The sequence below is a fragment of the Xylocopa sonorina genome, chromosome 9 (assembly GCF_050948175.1).
Source record: "Xylocopa sonorina isolate GNS202 chromosome 9, iyXylSono1_principal, whole genome shotgun sequence".
Lineage (NCBI taxonomy): Eukaryota > Metazoa > Arthropoda > Insecta > Hymenoptera > Apidae > Xylocopa > Xylocopa sonorina.
The window spans coordinates 10201823-10221145 of record NC_135201.1 but is presented as its reverse complement, the minus strand read 5'-3'; the positions used below and the strand labels follow the sequence as shown (position 1 = coordinate 10221145).

The following is a 19323-nucleotide window of genomic DNA, read 5'->3' as shown; positions in this document are numbered from 1 at the left end:
CATCAATCGTAAATATTATACGCACGTGATAACGAATGTTATATTAATACAATAATTTCTTGAATTACGTTCTCTCTCGACTAGCGTTGTTCTTATTATATATACTGTATAATATACAAAATGTATGTATATGCTGACACGCGTTGTTAAAATGCTTCATTTTATAAATTATGTAGTGTTTATCTCAGTAAGTTTTAATATTATTAATTATTAATATATCGTAAGTTATAATTATACATTATTGTATATTGTTACCATAAGAATTTTATTTTTATCATTATAACTTAATATAATACATGCAGCTGGGGATTCAAAATTTCAATTGTATTACTTTAGCAGTCTTTATTAACATCATTTTTCATTATTTATATATCACTTAAATGTATCAAGGTCATTGTAAATACTCATAAAAGCTCTAGCAGTAAGTTATATGCTTTTATGATTACAGTTCAAAATCGATTGTTCTTTTATTTGCAGCATCATTGAGATTCAACTAATTATTTTATGCATAAACATAATTTGTAACAAATTGATAGATATATTGTATACATAATGGAATACAATTTTTAACATTTTAACTTGATAATAACAGTAGGAATAATTACCATCAAAGGTACAATTTATTATTGCATTAAACGTATAAGGCCGAAAAAAATATATATATACATTTTATGTATATATGTACTTTTTTGTTTAGTAAAAATTAACATTTATAATTAAAGTAACATACTACATTATCATTTACTAAAATAGAGTAGTAACATAACTATCATGACATCCAAACATTTTTCTTCTTTCCAACTATCGTTTTTGCAAATACCATAAGAAAAAATGTATTGCACAAAAATATGTATGATATCAATAGTATCTCATACTTTTAATCGCAACGCATTTTGTTAGCAATGCATAGTAGCTGCCTGTAATGTTTATGAACATTATGTTTCTTATCTAAATTGTTGACTTAAAACAAAAGCAAAATAGTAAATGTATTACTTCCGTTGCGTGTTTATAATTAACTAATTATACAATTATCTGGTCTTGTAAATTTTATAGAATGCGTAGTTTCGGTAGATGCAGTACCGGTTGATGTGAGAGAACTTCGACGTGGGACAATTACAGGCATAGTAGCAGTAGTATCCAGAAATTCATCATCATTATCAGAGTCAGTATCTTTATTATCTTTTAATTGTTTTCTTGGTATTACTTCATGGATATATTTTTCAATCATCTGTCGATTTTCAAGGGGCATCGCATTACCATTGCTTAGTACATATGGCAAACTGTCGTTCATTTCTTGTTGTTCTTTAGACATTGTTTCAATATACATTCGTTGCAATTCAGCAAGCGCTTCATCCATAAATCGTACACTTTGTTTACGATCGGATAGTACATTATCAGTGAAACCAATAGGTCTATACAATTCGCTATTCAAATCTTTTTGTTTTAAATTTCCAGTATTTAATGCTGGTTTTGTGAAACCTATAGGAAAGTTAGGTTTCTGATTTATTACATTGCACGATGAACCATATGCTGTTTTCTGCTCATTTGTTGGATATCCATACTTGTTCATCATCCATTCTCGAGCATAGTTTTGATCACTATTTGTTTGATCTCTTTTATGTAAAACTTTAGGTTGCCCTACCGTAGGTGCTTCATTATGTGGAACGAGACGTTCATTTTGTACGTTCATTTGATGCTTTTGTTCATTTGATTGCACTTCATGTTCAAGATTTTGTTGTCTATTCTGCACTCCAGCTTCTTTCCACCTTCCTGAATTCATTACAAGTTGAGCTAACTGTTGAATTGTCTGTTTAGGCGCTGTTGCAGACATTCTTTCGTTATTATCATTATTATTATTATTGTTATTAGTAGTAGTAGTAGTAGAAGAAATAGTTCCTAATTTAGCAGGCGTAGATGTATCACAGGGATCGACAAATACATAAGTAGGTGGTATGTTTAATTGCTTCAAACGTTCATAACTTTCTCCTTGACCCGCTAATAAATCATCATCCATATTTTTTACATTCGTATCTTTTGCATTAGGAATATCATAGCTCATAAGTTGTTCGGTGGCGCGACATTCATTCTCTAAAAATGCTGCGGATAATATCATTGCCGCGGTCGGTTCTCTCTGTGTGAATAATCTTCTACGCGCATGTAAAGTCTGACTTATCGTTGTTTCAATACGAGCATTTTCTATTCTTTCCTCTAATTCTTTTTCCGCTTGCAGAAACTTTTTAGCTTCAAATATCACAGTTTGTGTATCCATAACTTTTTCTACTTCTCTAGCTATACGTCTTTCTGCCGATGATTGGGTACGACTTTCTGTAGACACAATAGGTTGTATACCCAATCGTTGTTGAGCTTTCACAAAAGGAGATTGTGATACTGGGCCCAATTTTGACCATATAGTACCAGGTTTTTTCACAGGGCTGGTTATAGGCGAAACTACACCTGGTCTTGTCGATATTGTATTTTGATTGATTAATTCAATGTTAGAACTTGGTATTGTACAGGGTACACGACAAGGTTTTGGAGGAACCAAGTCTAATTTTGGAGGTGCAGCACCTGGCTTTGGAGGAGGTACTAAGGATGTTATTATAGGTTCTGGTGCTGGAGGTAGTTCGACATCTGTTTGCTTTGTAAGCATAGAAGTATGAACAACTTTTAATAAATCGTCCAAACGATTTTCAAGTCGATTTTGACGATCTCTATCTATATCTAAAAATTTTGTCACCATATCATTTTGCGCAGCAAGAATCTGAAATATTACAGAATTAATAAGCCAATTCATGGTTACTGAAAATAATAAAAGAGTAGCAATTAATTTTTTACCTTATTAACAACTTCATTTTGAGAATTGATTGCACTTAATACAAGTTCCTCTATTTTCTGAGCTTTCTTTTTTCTTAATGGCACATGTGGAATATTATCTGTATTAACAGCAGTATTTTTCGATTTGCTGTCATTTTCCAAAGGAGTTGGCAAATCCATAAAAATTTCTAGCAGACTGTCATCATTACATGTTGCGTTGTTCGTTATTACAGAGATTTCAGGGTTCTGTACTCCTACTGTTTGTGTAGTTCTAATGTGACTGTCATTTAAATTATGTGGCTTGTCATCATTTTTTGATTGACAGAAAGCGTCGTTTAAATTCTGAGATACATCTGGCAAATAGTCTGGAGACAGACATCCAGGTGGTTTCGGATCTATTATAGCAGGCATATGATTTAATAAATTACCATATTGCTGTTTGTATCCTCCCAAATTTTGTTGTAACATAACTTTGCATGGTTCTTGAGGCATTGCACGATTATTTGCATGCACAATTTGTTGCAACTGATTTTGGTGCTGAATTATATGCTCTAAGTTAGAATTTTGCACAGCCATTGGATTAACTTGTACATTTCCAGATTGCGTAGTTAAACCTTGATTTAAATTTTGCAAATTATGTTGATAATTTAAATTATTTACTAACATATTTTGACCATTGCACATATGATTTTGTTGTAAATTTTGATTTTGCTGCATATTCTCTTGAATTATTTGATTTTGCACATTTTGTACTGTATTTTGGAATGGCATTTCCCCATAATTATAACTTGGTACAAAATTTTGTTTATAATTAACGCATAACAGTTCTTCAGCTGGAAAAGAATTGCACTGGGTTGATTTTGCAGCTATGCGAGTTAGCTGTTCGCCTGTATTAATAGCTGCATCCCTTGTAGGAGAAAACACTCTACACGGATGAGGTATTATAGTCTCATTCGATTCAGGAGAATCAGGATATTCATTTTCACCTATAGAATAATACAAGACTTAATATATTTAAGATTCTGTTTGATAAATGAAATATAATTCTTACGTCCTAATGTCCATGTGGGTGATAATGCCTCCGTACGATGAAGCGACGGTACAGGCTCTTGAAATCTGTGTCTCATTTGCAAATTTTTATTCGTTTTCACCTCCTTCGGGGGAGACTTAATATTTATCATTGCATCTAATAGAAAAATGAGCTTGTTCAAATTAAGCCGTTACATCGATTCAACTTTAACAGTAATACTTATTCAAAATGATACACAGCCAATCTTACTAATTAAGATCACTACAAACCATTCAAGTATTCCTTACCTACGGTATCCACACCGACAATATTATTTTCTTCGATGCGTTTGTTTTTCAGGACTTGATCTATCAATTCGTAATATTGTTCCACACCAGCCCGAGTACCTGCTCGCTTGGCTTCTCGATAACAGACCAGTACCTGTTTCATTCGAGATCTACATTGTTTACCTGAAACATTGTACCCTTTTTTCTTCATGTATCGTGCGACATTCTCCCAAATAAGCTGCGGCTTAGAAGTATACTCGAGTTGTTTTTGTACTTGTTTATCCGACCACACGGACACCAACAACGAGGTACTTTCAGGTGTCCATTTATATTTAACATTGTCCCCGGAGTCGCTCATCTCACGATTATTCTTCTTTACTTATATTTCCTGAAGCGTTCACAGTTTAATGTAAAAAATTAATATAATATGCTCTGTGCTTACGAAGCAACGTGCGAACAAATTTCGTGAGACTTAAGCATGCATCAACAGGTTGCGATCACATACAGATCTATACTCATCGCGTAAATAGACGCTGTTAAACAACGATTACTTCATCGACGAATACAACCCATGGAATTTGATCAACCGACACTAACCGACGGCAGTTCAAATTTTAAAGCATTCTGCAACAGGTGGTGGGGAAAGACACGACCCGTGGGAAGCATCAAATGGCATAGTCAGTGTTTAGTAACTATACTAAACCGTGTACACTACAAAAAAGTGTGAATTGATCGTCCAATGAAAAATAACACCTATGTAGAGCAATCTAAATAACGAGGTATAACAAAAATATACCTTTTTAACGTATGAAGAATTGTTGGAACGAAGATTTTTTGTAAACTTGTAAAACAAATGTTTGAATTTTTAAATTTAGGTTAAGCAACAATTTTGAGACTATCAATTAAGTAGAATTAATCTTTTTATTGTTATTCTGGTACATTTTATACATTATTTCGTTTGTTCAATGAATATGAGCGCATTTCAATTTAAATTGAATTCGAATTTTTAAATACGTGCGCCATCTTGCGACAGTGTGACCAATCCGTGAACGGAAGGTCTGTTTCTCTCTCTGTAGAGTTTATATATTCAATGACAATGCGCGAAACGAAAAGAGTGATAGCATTTTGGGGCGGGAAAAGTTTACATGCATGTGCTTAACTGTATTTTGTGAATTATAGCGATTGATCGCGAGGAATTACGTTCTGAAAGAGTGCATCAGCTTGGTTTACGAAAATTAGATGATATTTATGTTATGGTTCGAGATCGTACGTGATAAAATCGATGAATATTCGTTAGAAAGGATAATATTTACGATGCTTAGTATTTCGCGGCTATTTCAATGAGTATACAATTTATACGTGCGTCTGGAACGTAATTGTTTATGAAATTATGGAGAATAACATAAGGTATAATAAAAAAAGGAAATCCGCAGAGTCTACAGGATATCAGTCGAAACGTTCAAGAGATGCGGAAAGTGATTTTAGTTTCACGGATAAGGTAAACTGTTAATGTTAACAACAATTTTAAGACAGAATTTAGAATTGTATTTTATTATTTTAGTACTCTTTTTTACTCTAACACGAGTGTAAAATGATATTTTACCAATTGTTTAATTTTACCTTTTTATCAAGAATAGGAAATGCATCATATCCTAATTCAGAGTAGTGATTAGATAAACGTCAATATTTAAAAATTTCCTCATCACTTTGAGTAATTTACATTTTTATTTTTTTACAGTGTAAAGCAGGCAAAATAACGAAGATTCTAATACGAAACTTCATGTGTCATGATGCCTTTGAAATAACCTTAAATCCAAATGTCAACTTTATTGTTGGTCGTAATGGAAGTGGCAAAAGTGCGATATTAACAGCTTTGACAGTCGGCCTCGGTGCTAGGGCTCATGTTACTAGCCGTGGATCATCTCTTAAAAGTATAATATATATTATACGGAATACATTGGACAATGTTTTCTTTCATAATGTAACCGTTTTACTTTATTTTTAGATTTCATAAAGAAAGGAAAGAATTCAGCGACGATCGAAATAACTCTATTGAATAAAGGACCTATGGCATATAGACCTGATGTCTACGGTGAATTCATAACTGTCTTTCGAAGTATTGGGAATGTAACATCTTACAAGTTAAAGAATTGGAAAGGTTTGCAGGATTATTATGTTTTGTTATTTATTAGTAATTTTACTTATACGCTTGATATTATTTGAAACAAACTTTTGTGGAACTGTTTGATATAGGAGACATCATCTCAACAAAACGAAATGAACTGGTTAATATGTTAAAAGCGTTGAATATTCAAATAGATAATCCTATTTCGATATTAAATCAAGACATATCAAGGACATTTCTAATATCATCCAAACCAGAAGAAAAGTATGAGTTATTTATGAAAGCTACTCTACTAGACGTAATTGGTAATAATTATAATCAAGCACAATTAACATGTCAGGAAGAGTATGAAAAATTAAAACAGTATAACAAAGTATGGTTTTATTGTATTTCTAGTAAAGATGGTTTTATATCATACATATCATACAAAAATTTTTATGCAGATTTTTGCAGAGACTACAAAAGAGATAGAGCAACTTAAAATTAATATAAAGAAAGCGGAAGAGATCGATAAATTTCGTAACGAAAAAGATTCTCTTGAAGTAGAATTGCTTTGGGCAATTGTAAGTTGTATAATTTTATTATATGTAATAATTTTATCAAATAATATATTGACTTTTGATGAAGATATTCATTTTATTATGCAGGCTACAATAGAAGAAAAGAAATTACAAAAGATTGATGAAAATTTTAGGAAATGTGAAGATGATTTGAAACAATTTCAGAGCATAGCATCATCTACCGAATCAAAAGATGGAGAAATAAATAAAAGAATTCAGTATGAATTATTAATCACTATTTTTATTAATAGTTAAGTATAAAATATTCCTGAAAAAGTTAGTGTTTATAAGAAAATGAATCCGAATGGTTCAGTGGAATGAAACAAATTCTAATCATTTATTACATCTTGCTGAATAGACTTTTTTAGGAACTATCTTTTTAAAGAATATTTTATATGATTATATTAATCCTATTATTAGAATGTAAACTATGCATGCACAGACTTAAACTTCTTTCTGAACATGTAGCAGAATTTGTTTATTAAAAATCACAATGAAACTTTTATCTTTCTAAATTATATGAAATACATCTTTTTATATCGGTTCTACACGATAAAATAATTAATTAGCGCTAAATAGAGGGAAAATTCTTTTATTCAAAAATTTTGTGAAATGCAAAAGTTTGTGTCATTCCAAAATCTTTTCATTCGCGGAACTTATCAACAATATTCCACTTATCTTATTCAAGATTCAAGTGAATGACAAAATATCAGGAAAAATTTTTACATTTGTCCTTAATTGTTTATTCCGTTAAACCGGAATGAATATCGTATGTACATATATTTATGTCACTAATTAATTTTGTATTACATTGTACAACATATATCTAGTACTATTGTTTTTTCTTGTTCACAGAGAATTACAAGAAGAAATTAAACAAGCAAAAGAGGAAGTTGATAATGATTCTGAAGCATATAATAAAGCAAAACAAGAATGTAGTATAAGTAAAGAAAAACTTTCCATTAAAATGCAAGAGTGGCGTTCTGTCCAAAATAAAATTAAAAGATTAGAAGATGATATCGCTACACTTCGAAAAGAAATACATCGATTGGAAAGGTTTAATATATTTTTTATATGTATGCTCCATCAATTTTACAATATTTATTATATTTTTCTTTTATTTTTAGTGGTGATAACGCAGAACAAAGCGAAAGGAATCAAATAATGCAACAGATTACTGATTTGGAACAAAAATTAGAAGAAACAGAAGCATTATTACGGACCAAGAAAACTTATCACATGCAATTAGAACATGATAAAGTGCGTCTTTTAAATGAAATTCAATCTTCCAAAATAAAAATCAGTTCCTGTGAAAATCGTATAGGTAAGTGAAAAGGAGGGAGAATACTCTTAATAAGTCCTCAGTGACGTATCCGCCTGATACTACATTTTGAAGTGCAGAAATGAATAACTGAAAGCTACAATAATATTTGATTCTATTTCAGAGAACATTAAGCGCGAAATACACGTGAGAAAAAAATATTCCGATAACGCATTAGCTGTATTTGGTCAAAATATACCACGTCTTTTAAGAAGAATTGATGAAGGATACAGTAGTGGACAATTTAAAGAGAAACCACGAGGTCCACTTGGTAATGTGTCAGCCATTTAGTTTATTTAGTATAAACAGCTTTCGTTTAGTTTATTATATATTTTCATTTGTATTTAGGAGCATATATAAAAATGAAAGATCCAGCATGGGCACCTGCTGTGGAGAATTTTTTAGGGGCTGGTACTTTTTGTACATTTTGTGTAGATAACAGTCACGACGCCAAAATATTAAATGCAATTATGCAGGAGATCTATTTGAATGAAAGAACTCCACAAATCATATGTAGCAAATTTTATCATGCTGTATGACACTTATTATGCATAATTTGTATTATAATATATCATATAATGTGTTATGCATATTAATGTGTATATTTCAAGGTCCACGATGTTCGTTCTCATTGTGCCTCTTCATCGAGTTATTCTAATCTTTTGAATGCAATGGAAATATCAGATCCTGTTGTCGCCAATTGCCTAATCGATCACCGTGAAGTTGAATGTGTTTTATTAATTCCGACTAGTAAAGAAGCTGCTGAAGTTATGTCTAATGCTTCCAAAGTTCCACGAAACTGTAAAAGAGCATTCACTCAAAAAGGGGATACGTTTTTTCCGGATCCACATTATAGAAGTTACGGTGGACCGCGTAACTTAAAAGCTAGATTTCTCCAAGTTTCTGTTACTGATACCATTAAGTATAATTATTTTTTTCTTCTGTATTTGCTTAGTTTTTTTTATACTATAATGTTATGAAATGATGTGACTATGATTTTCTTTTTGCGTGAGCAGTGAACTGGAAGAAGAACTTCGCACTATAATCAATGACAAAAGCACTGCCGCGGAATTGTACAAAACAGCTTATGAAAAAGAAAAGCGTGCACGTTCTGAGTTAAGTTCTGTTACTACAAAAGTTTCAAGTCTTCTTGCTGCTCAAAATCGATATAAAGTATGCATTAGTGATCTAAGAGATAAACTTTCAGCTCATGAAGCCATATCCGTAACTGTATTTGTAAGTTATATTCAAACATAAGTATTTTTTAATTAATAATTGAATGTTGCGTAAATTTTCTTTTTATTTTGCACAGAAAGATGAACTAAGTGAATTAGAAGAGAAATTACGTCAGAGTAAACGCGAGGAGTTACATTTAAATGAAAATGTTCTTGAACTACAAAAAGCGGTTGAAACATTAGAGGAACAAATTAAACAGCACAGACAACTACAGTACAATTTGAATTCAAAAATTTTTCCCTTAGAGGTATATTAAAATTAAGTTTATTATAAACATACAGTTTAGTCGGGAGAAATATATATTGCAACCAAAAAATTTGTATCTTTTGTTATACATATCTATTGTGTTTTATGTAGGAAAGTATAAAAGAGCTAGAAAATGAAAAAGAGGCATTGCACGCAAAAAGTCGTCACGCTGTAAAGAAATCGGAAGCATTGTTACAAGCTTTGCAGAATGCAACAGCAACACTTGAACGACAAAAAAGGTGTACTGAAAAGGCAGTATCTGATGCTGAAAGTCGATGTGAGAGGATAAATACGGAAAGGTTAATAAATTAAAGTATAATATTAAACATACCAACTTGCCTAACATAAACAAAATTTTCTATTTCTACAGATCTGTCAGTGAGCTCGAAAGGTTGTATAGTGATATAAAAAGGAAGATTTGTGAAATAGAGCAACAGTTCGGACGTGTAGACGAATTTCGTAGGGAATTGAAACAAAAGGAAGCGAAGTATGGTAAAGACTTACATTTAATTTCCAAAATTGAAAGAAGTTACCAAGTAAGTTGTTTAATTTCACTCGTTTTGTGTATTTTTACCTCAGTATTTATTCAAGGTATGTATGTACATTACTACGTGCATATTTACAGTTGCATCTGAAACGATTAGAACTGCGGAAACAATCATTCTTTGAAATGAAGGTGAAGTTTGCAGAAAATATCCAAAATTCATTTGCGAATGTACTCACTTTGCGAAATAAAAAGGTACGTATAGAGATTATGATTAAAAGCACAAATTCTTTAATTTCGTTATCTTTATTAGGGTAGTATAAAAATTGATCATGTACGGAAAGTACTTGAGCTTGAAGTACACTCACCAAATGATGATAATAGACCTATTAATGATACAAGATCACTATCAGGTGGAGAAAGATCATATTCGACGGTTGCTTTTATTTTAGCACTTTGGGATTGTACTGGATTACCTTTCTATTTCCTCGATGAATTTGATGTATTTATGGTACATATATTTTCATAAACATTTTATATATTCAATGCTGAATATAAGTCAACATCATTATGATATAATATATCAATATCAGTATAACATTCACCATTTTAAATAGGATAAGGTAAATCGACGAGTCATATTGGACATCCTTTTGGAACATACTAAAACACATCCACAAAATCAGTTCACATTTTTGACTCCTTTAGATACATCGAATATCCATGAAGAAACTTACATCACAATTCATCAGTGAGTCAATCCGAAAATACAGTAAAATTTAATTTTAATGTTTCAGTTAAATTTATTGAAATAATTCTTTTAGAATGTAATTTTTGTAAAGTAGATGATTATAATCTAATATATGTATGCTTCATAATTCCTAGGCTGGCTCCACCGCAAAGAGAAAGTCAAGAATAAAAGGTGATACAATATGATTTAAATTTTACTACTATTTTAGAAGTTTATGAGATTTATTAAGTAGTTAATATTGTTTAAAAGATAAAATACTTAATAATCAATTTAAGAACAACTAATATGTTTAAGTATATAATTTAAAGTATATAATTTATCGGTATTATTATTAAACGTTATTAGAATTAGGTTTACGAAACTACGTTACAGAAACAAAGATTTAGTTAGCTTACATAAAGAAAAATGTACAGATTTTTATTTTCAAAGAAGTTCTAAAATGTTCTAACAATTTCGAAGGATGCACGCAGGTATATAATCGTGCAAAAAATATATTTTTGTACACCAAAGTAATATATCTATAGTCATACTTAGGTATATCAAATAAAATTTATACAATATATATTGTACTCGCCCTTATAACATTTAAACTACTTTAACAGCGTATCTTTTCTACTTGGCTGTGCACCGTATTGTTAAAATATATGTCTCATATTTATGAAAAACGAAGGGGATTAATCCATCACTGTCTTCTTTCCTCTTTAGGTGTTTTATTTTTTTTTTCAGTAGTATAGGGTTAATGTAATTGTTCATGTACGAATTTGTAGTAGTTTATGTATTTTGTATCAATTAGCCCGTCGATTATCATTTTAGAATAAATTACGAATAAATTGCGGACAATAAAATTATGAACGTGCTCGTAAAAAAGAGAGTACGTCGAATCGTAAGTGGATCAAGGTTTGCACCATTGTACAAATCTGGTTTGCCCAGAGTTCTCGATTAACGCAACGGCTCACATTACGTGCATTACACACGAACGGCCCAATACGTATGAGGCGTGGTTATATTGTGTAACCAGCAACATTGGCACTGGCAGAGAAAGTGTTGGAGACCGACATCCGTCCGTGAATTGTTAATGAAAACCAGCCTCCTTAACGAGGGGTAAGGACGATTGAAAGTACGAGTAAAAGAACCATGTCATTACTCATGTCCTTTTCTCATGCAATACGTTCAGGTGTGTTTATTTTTTTATAAACCTTGCAATTCTTGCATATATCCTTCTCATTACCGCATTAGTTTATACAATTATTTTTAACTTGCAGTTTATGGGAATGACAAGCTCACAGACGTGTGCAAATTTCAGATTTTGTGTATGCGTGTGTATATTCGTTTAACTCTTCAGCGTTATGAATTTAAAACGAGCAAGAGCATGATACTTATAGTGGAATGGTATCGTCATTATGCAATCGGCAGAACTGATTATTTATAAGGAATGTTTATGGAATAGAGTTATAAAAATTACTGAATACTGATATTGGCACAGAAATAGGTAAATTTTGTGAATGATACTAATGAATGAGATAAATTAGGACATTTAATATTGAAATGATAAGGTGCAAGTAAATAGATCTTTGCAAAGGAAGTACTCGTATAGAAGTCAATGTTTCTCATATAATTATATGAGCAAATATATCTGATAGGAAGATTATGATGCTCATATCTTTAAAAAATGCATTGATGCGAGTGCTCGTACTAAAATATTATTTGTATTATCAAAAAAAAAATCTGCAAAAGTCATTTTATCCCTCTCATATGTAAGCGCCTTTTATTGTCTGTAAATACTTTTAGCTTCGCTATCGTGAATGTATATCGCATCTCACTCCATCTACTTCCAAGTACTTCTAAGTAAGTAGATGGAGGCAATCTGAATGGGACAATCATGTGTGTACTGATCGAGCATTGTGATGCTGAAATAGTTCAAAGGGAAGTGTGCGTTAAGCTCAAAAGAAATACTACTTCGTGTACTTGCTATATAAAAAGACACATTTTATTCGACAAACATTATTCCTATAGACAACAGATCAGATTCAGTGGATGTAGGCTTGAGCTGGCGCGGCGTAGCCGAGGGGGGCAGCGGCGTACTTGGCGATGGGTGAAGCGTAGGCAAAGGGAGCTGCGATTTTGGCGACGGGTGCGGCGTAGGCGAGTGGAGCGGCGATTTTGGCGACGGGGGCGGCGTAGGAGATTGGAGCAGCGGCGATTTTGGCTACTGGAGCGGCGGCAATCAGAGGTGCGCCAGCTGCTTCTTTGCGGACAACCGCGTTGAATCCGTTGACTGGGTCAGCGACGTAATCGACAATGCGTTTGGTTCCATCAGCTTCGATGAGGGAGTAGCTGCCCTGAACAACGTCTCCGTCACGGGTTTCTTGTTGGCTCTTGGCGTCACCAGTCAGGCTATCGTGGACATCATAAGCGTAACTGTATTGTGGGTGAGGGTCGAAGTCAGCATCCACTGTCTTGGCAACCACAGCTTTAGCCACAGGAGCGACCGCCACTGCCTTCGCCACTGGGGCTGCCACTGCGTATTGGGCAGGGTAGGCCAATTGCGCAGCCGGGGCGTAGGTCAGAGGTGCTCCGGGTAAGATACCAGCGCTGGCCGCTGCTACGAGGGTGGCGAAAGCAATGAACTGCAAACAAATTAATTCTCTGTTAGGATCTTCAGTCGAATGTTTGTTAAACGATTTGGTGTTATTAATTACAGGTTGAATGCCGAATGTAAAATAATATGATACCCGGACGGATTAGCGGGACTGTTTTTCGACTTCTAAGCTTTTCGAATAGTTAATGAGAGCAACATTACCAAATCGTACACGTAGGATTAGCAGAATTGGGAACGTGAACGTGCTTTCTACTTTCAACCGTGAACACGGAATAAAGAAGTGTTAGTCGAAAATACGTTGAAGATTCTCGTTTGGCTTACTCTTGCGAAAAGAAGAAAAGAAAGGAACGAATATGTAACTCGCTTGAAAATGTTGAACTAATGAAATTAAAGTATGGAATATTAGCTAAAAGTTTTCTTATCGCGTTAGCATTAAAAGTGAAATTTGGATAGACGTAGGAAAAACTTAAGAGTGCCCCCGGAATGAGTTACGAGTATTCCTGGTTCTTGTAATACCTTGAAGGCCATTGTAGCTTGCTTGATTGGTAGATCTCTTGATCTGTGTGTCTGTGATGCGAATGATACCACAGACGGGTGGTTTTCGGCTTTTATACCGCGCGACCAGGACCCACGGGCATGCTGACGTAACTGGGTGACGGTACCTTCGACGGTCACCCGATTTGCGGCCGCAGAGTGGCACAAAATTGAGCAAGAAATCGGACCACGCCCAACACGAACAATTCGATCAGCGACGATAGCCGTTGGACCATCGTGGACACCGTCTCCGTCGACTAGGCCACGTCCTTGCCACGAGTTACTTAATCCTTCCTTGGACTTCTCTTCGAGGGAAACGCGCTATCAGTTTTCTTCCCCGTAAATTTTACTTATTATTTGCGATACGAACAATTTATTCTGTAGACTTTGAGAACAACCTCGCAAATGAAATTTGTATCTCTCCTTTTAGATACATTGAGAAAATGAATGCTTCTAAGCAGAGAGAATTGGAAGACAGATTATCTACATACACTACATACTGAAAAGGGATAACGAAATTTACACGATTCTATTATAAAGTTATGTTCATTCGCTCTTTCTTTTTCTTACTGGTAATATCTTGAAATATGTTGATATTAAATAATATTAAATTCTTCATAAGTTCCACTATTGTCAGAGGAATATAGTTATATATAAGGGAACTGAAAACGAAGAGCAAAATGTATTAACCATTTTTATATAGTTTTAGGTAAACAAAAATTAGTTATGGATAAATAAAGAAGTCAGAGATGATTCTAACAATGTCTGAAATTTACGTCTTTAAGATGTCTAGAATAAATCCGTCCAAAGTGTAAGACAGTCGCATCAGAAACGGCTGACATTAAAACAGTTCTATTTTACTATTTACTAAGATCTATATTTAAAATGAATAACTATAAAAGGAATGCTTCATAATAATTTATTTTTAGGCGTACATTTTCGAAAATTCTTGGAAGTATATGAAAGAACTACGTCCAACTAGATTTCATCAAATGAATTTCACCAGATAGCTTTACATTGTACGTAACATACACTAGGAGCCAGCAATTGAAATGAATGTACTGTTTAGTACGAAATATACTATAGGTCATTGGTGCAAAAAATTGTATCGAACAACCTTGAGTTCTTCCATAATTGGTGGAATCAACTGGTTTTTACGTGGTGTAAAAAAATAAGAAGAAAATGAGGTTACACGTTGGTGATGTAAGAAGTTGATGACGTAACGTTTGATCGAATTTTGCACGATTAATGGGGCATAGGGAAATTCGCATCTCCTTGATTTATTACAGCAATATTATTGCTGCCACCCCTTCTTAATGGGATAAACTGCGGTAGTATACACTTTCCACTGCTTCTCTATTCACGCGTTTCTTCTATCGTCTAGAATTCTAAAAATCCACGTTATCCCTTCGAAGAGAAGAAATTTTAATTTCAATATCGTTAAAAAGACTTTCTAATTCATCTTTGCTCCAACAGATACCTCTGCAATTTTTTTGCGACAGTAGATCCTGATTAGTACACCCGAAATTCACCAGGATTTCACACGATTAGCAAGGCGAGCAAGTAAATGCGGTGTAAAAAAAAAATCTGGAGACATTAAAATTCCAGTAGGCAGTACGCAACAACTGCGGAAGACCTAAATTCAGATTGTGACATTGATTTCACACAAACTAGCGTACGGTGCGATAGTGTTTCAGGCAGGAACTTAGCCGGGAGCTGTTGAAGGCGGAGAGAGATCTCAATTCTGGATTAAGATCGATATAGTAGCTCCTCGATGACCCGGGGCTATATCGATCAGACGAGCCTTACGATTTGGGCCTGGCCCGCCTATTTTTTCTTTATGAAAGTGCTCCACTTTGTGCACCAGTAACGTTAGACGTGACGCAACGATCAAGGTAGATCGGGATCCAACGCGCCCGCTTTGACACGTATCGCTTGAAAGTTTCGCGAACGGCTGGTGCCGATCTGCTCCTCTTTTTTTCTTTATTCCTCGTCTGTTTTCCATTCTTTACTTTTTCTCGTTTCTTTTTAGGCTGGCGTTCCGAATTTGGAGAAATTTAGAGAATCGATTTGCAACCGATATTGAATTTCAACGAGTCTTGAATTACCCGTAATGCCAGCATTCTCGAAATGAAAGGGGTTCCCGATCGAGCTTCGACACACGAGGAATTCGTAAATAATTGTACGAACAAAGAAATGAAGTTTCATTCAGGATGATTAGCTCTTAACGAATTCAATTCAAGTCCTGTAACAGTTTAAGGAATGTAACAGATAAATTCTATTCAGGACAATGAAATGAGATCGTGGAGTTATTTGCTTCCACTGGTGGTTGACTTGAATTGAATTTAGATATTGCGATCAATGATATTTAGAGATTTATTCCAGATTTCCTTTGATATATATGTTTTGAATCTATGTTATAAATTGACGAGATACGTACTTGCTGTTGGTAACGATGCCTAGTATATTTCTTTTAATTTATATTCAAGAAATGTACTACGAGAGAGATCGTTGAACCAGACAAGGTTTCGCAGAATCAGAATTTCGCATGTCTTAGCTAGAAATAGCTAAAAGAAGAAGGGAACAGTACGAGTACGATGTTGAAATGACGGATTTAATACAAAATTTAGATCAAAGTAGACCAATGTTACATTAAAAGAGAGACTACAGTACTATTTAAACTTATATTATACAATTTTAATATAAAAGAAAATTGCACAGGACAACAACGAAAAAATCTCTGTTCATACATACTTTTCTGATGAAGATATAATTAAACTTAAACTATGCTATATATACGGACTATCTTTTTCTTATTCAAAAATTGCAGAAATTAAATTTAATTAACAGTTAAAATATTTATTAAATATTTCAGAAATAGATTTTACATATTCCATAATGATATTTGGGAAAGCTGACCTCGATTGTCCACTGCAAAAGCATGTAGTATATTACATAACAGATAAAGCGGTTTTTTCTTAAAGTAAAGTTACCAAAAACAGAGAAACGTTGAAAATGTTCGTATTACCGACCGCATAATTTTTTAAACAAAAAACATGCCACTAGCAAGATATTAGCTAACTTTACTAATAGCAAAATTAAATAATTATTACTTTACTAATAGCAAAAGAGTGAATTAAAAGAAAAGCATAAGCACAGTTTGAAATAGTTCTGAAAGTTTATTCATTTTATATTGAACGAAATTAATTGGATTACAGATGGTATCGGTGTCTGACAACTGATAGATCGCTAGTTCGTAGCTCCTAGGGTATCTACGAGACAAAAAAAGCGAGATCGAGGGTGAACATATGGTACCTTACGGAGCCTATTCCGATCAGACGGGCCAAGTTCAAGTGCGGTAACGCTGACGCGATCTGCTACCAAACTTTGAAAGTCCGGCAAAACCTGTACAATTTGGAGGGGAGTACAATGGTAGCAGGCCAATCGGCCAGTATATAAAGCAGTACGAATAAACGTTGGACATCATCAGTCGCTCAGTCGATCCAAACCAACCAAATCTTCTCAACAATGGCCTTTAAGGTAGGTGAAGGATATCGACTTATCCTGACGACCACCATGTACAGTACCTCACAGTGAACATGATCTCGATACGATACTCTATCCGAGTACTATCGATTTCTCTATAATTGTACATTTAAATAGAAATAATCGAAGCTCTATTGCCAACAAGTTGTCTAACAATAACCACATTTGTTTCTTTTAGTTCATCGCCTTCGCCGCCCTCGTGGCCGCTGCCAACGCAGGAATTTTACCCGCGGCTGCTCCCCTCTCCCTCGCACCAGCAGCGCACCTGGCATACCCCGCCCAATTGGCAGTGGCAGCCCCAGTGGCCAAGGCAGTGGTGGCAAAGGAAGTTGACGCCGACTACGACCCTCATCCCCAATACAGCTACGCCTACGACGTGCACGATAGCCTGACCGGTGACGTGAAGAACCAACAGGAAACCCGCGACGGAGACGTCGTCCAGGGCAGCTACTCCCTCCTCGAATCTGACGGAACGAAACGCACTGTCGACTACACTGCTGACCCAGTCAACGGATTCAACGCTGTTGTCCGCAAAGAAGCCGCCGCCGTTGCCGTGAAAGCCGTCGCAGCAGCCCCAGTCGCCGTCAAAACCATCGCAGCAGCCCACCCCGCACCTCTGACCTACGCAGCCTCTGCTCCAGTCATCGCCGCACCTGTTGCCAAGATCGCCACCCCAGTCGCTCACGCATCCCTCGCCTATGCTGCGCCTGTTGCCAAAATCGCCGCTCCAGTCGCCTACGCGGCGCACCCCGCTCAAATCGCCTACTCGGCGCACGCCGCGCCATTCGCCTACGCGGCGCACCCCGGTCAAATCTCCTACGCAGCGCACCCAGCACCCATCGCGTACGCCGCTCAACCAGCGATCGCCAAGATCGCCGCACCGGCTCTGAGCTACTCGTCCCACTACTATTAAACGTCAACCCGCGTCTTGCCCACGTTGCTGTCGACTCAGGCTGAATTTTTTTATTTATTTTTCTAGCACATTTGTTTGTGACCGATTAAAATCGTTACAAATGTACACGCTCGTTCGATTCTCCTTTACTCTTGCCTCCTTGTTTCTTGTCTTCCTTTGTTGGATGCATCGTCCAACCTGTGATTGCATTAACGTTATGTATTTGTTATCTCTGGCATTGTTATAGTTGCATTGCTATGAGAGCTTTATCGTTTTGATAGAAGGATAGAACGGAAATGTAGCAAGGAAATAGGAGTGGTTAATTGTATAAAAGCGTAGAAAGAGCTCGATTGTAAATTGATACTAGAAATTGAAAACTATTCCCCGTAAGGAATCGGATGGTCGATTGGAATGTGCTCGATGGTACGAAGCATACAGAGTACGATCGCGTAACCTTGGGCACGGGGTGGCGTTTCAATTTTACGTTGCTCGATCAACGAGCGATTTCTGGTGATCACAAGGTTGACCCACTTTCTCTACTTTCGTGCTCTTTCTCGAACGCCACGCAATCCCCGTAACACCGTCAAATTTCTACGCCCGTTTACTTTTGTCTTGCGAATCGTCGCGAAGGATAACGCCCACCAGTTAAAAAAACTGGTTCAACCGGCAACTAATAACTCGACCTGTTCCATTTTCATTTATTCGCTTTCATTTATCACCATCCATTGAATCGCGTTGATACAACAGTTTCTCGCATTCTTGCATAGTAATTGTTCAGAAAAGCAAACCTTAAATATCGTAATAATTAAGGAATCATTTTTTTTTCAACTTGCAAACTTCTATTCTTAATTCTAGTGTTAATTGTAAGATAAATTGTATACTAATAACAATTCATTTGTTATTAGCAAAAAGAGGCAAG

At 35.0% G+C, this 19323-nt stretch overlaps 4 protein-coding genes across 5 annotated transcripts; 2 read left to right on the top strand and 2 right to left on the bottom strand.

Annotated features, from left to right (window-relative positions):
* Positions 1–889: 889 nt before the first annotated feature.
* Positions 890–4487, bottom strand: LOC143426869 (uncharacterized). The gene is made up of 4 exons (XM_076900571.1): positions 4132–4487; positions 3866–4000; positions 2836–3800; positions 890–2761 (listed from the first exon to the last, which is right to left on the bottom strand). The coding sequence occupies exons 1-4, from the start codon at positions 4466–4468 to the stop codon at positions 1013–1015; spliced, it is 3186 nt and encodes a 1061-aa protein (XP_076756686.1). The 5' UTR covers positions 4469–4487; the 3' UTR covers positions 890–1012.
* A 955-nt stretch (positions 4488–5442) lies between these two features.
* On the top strand, positions 5443–11013 carry Smc6 (Structural maintenance of chromosomes 6). 2 transcript variants are annotated; one of them, XM_076900569.1, is made up of 19 exons: positions 5444–5608; positions 5849–6041; positions 6116–6268; positions 6364–6608; positions 6679–6798; positions 6883–7013; positions 7651–7851; positions 7923–8119; positions 8241–8387; positions 8465–8649; positions 8728–9038; positions 9133–9352; positions 9429–9599; positions 9710–9897; positions 9969–10134; positions 10224–10337; positions 10396–10593; positions 10700–10833; positions 10968–11013. In XM_076900569.1, the coding sequence occupies exons 1-19, from the start codon at positions 5501–5503 to the stop codon at positions 10999–11001; spliced, it is 3216 nt and encodes a 1071-aa protein (XP_076756684.1). In that variant the 5' UTR covers positions 5444–5500; the 3' UTR covers positions 11002–11013. The 2 variants fall into 2 exon arrangements, with proteins under 2 accessions (XP_076756685.1, XP_076756684.1); XM_076900570.1 differs by lacking the exons at positions 10700–10833; positions 10968–11013 and having other exon boundaries at positions 5443–5608; positions 10401–10552.
* A 1799-nt stretch (positions 11014–12812) lies between these two features.
* Positions 12813–13998, bottom strand: LOC143427525 (larval cuticle protein A3A-like). Its single transcript, XM_076901740.1, has 2 exons — positions 13949–13998; positions 12813–13460 (listed from the first exon to the last, which is right to left on the bottom strand). The coding sequence occupies exons 1-2, from the start codon at positions 13958–13960 to the stop codon at positions 12861–12863; spliced, it is 612 nt and encodes a 203-aa protein (XP_076757855.1). The 5' UTR covers positions 13961–13998; the 3' UTR covers positions 12813–12860.
* Positions 13999–17385: 3387 nt separating this feature from the next.
* LOC143427526 (larval cuticle protein A3A-like) lies at positions 17386–18425 on the top strand. Its single transcript, XM_076901741.1, has 3 exons — positions 17386–17506; positions 17691–18096; positions 18331–18425. The coding sequence occupies exons 1-3, from the start codon at positions 17495–17497 to the stop codon at positions 18423–18425; spliced, it is 513 nt and encodes a 170-aa protein (XP_076757856.1). The 5' UTR covers positions 17386–17494.
* Positions 18426–19323: the final 898 nt, after the last annotated feature.

Coding starts and splice junctions, on each gene's coding strand:
- LOC143426869 (XM_076900571.1), bottom strand. CDS start 4,468: ATGAGCGACTCCGGGGACAATGTTAAATATAAATGGACACCTGAAAGT. Junction 4,001..4,131: donor TGTCGGTGTGGATACCGTAG/GTAAGGAATACT, acceptor TTTTTCTATTAG/ATGCAATGATAAATATTAAG. Junction 2,762..2,835: donor AAAATGAAGTTGTTAATAAG/GTAAAAAATTAA, acceptor GTAATATTTCAG/ATTCTTGCTGCGCAAAATGA.
- LOC143427526 (XM_076901741.1), top strand. Junction 18,097..18,330: donor CGCAGCAGCCCCAGTCGCCG/TCAAAACCATCG, acceptor GTCAAATCTCCT/ACGCAGCGCACCCAGCACCC.
- Smc6 (XM_076900569.1), top strand. CDS start 5,501: ATGGAGAATAACATAAGGTATAATAAAAAAAGGAAATCCGCAGAGTCT. Junction 7,014..7,650: donor GAAATAAATAAAAGAATTCA/GTATGAATTATT, acceptor TCTTGTTCACAG/AGAATTACAAGAAGAAATTA. Junction 9,600..9,709: donor CAAAAATTTTTCCCTTAGAG/GTATATTAAAAT, acceptor TGTTTTATGTAG/GAAAGTATAAAAGAGCTAGA.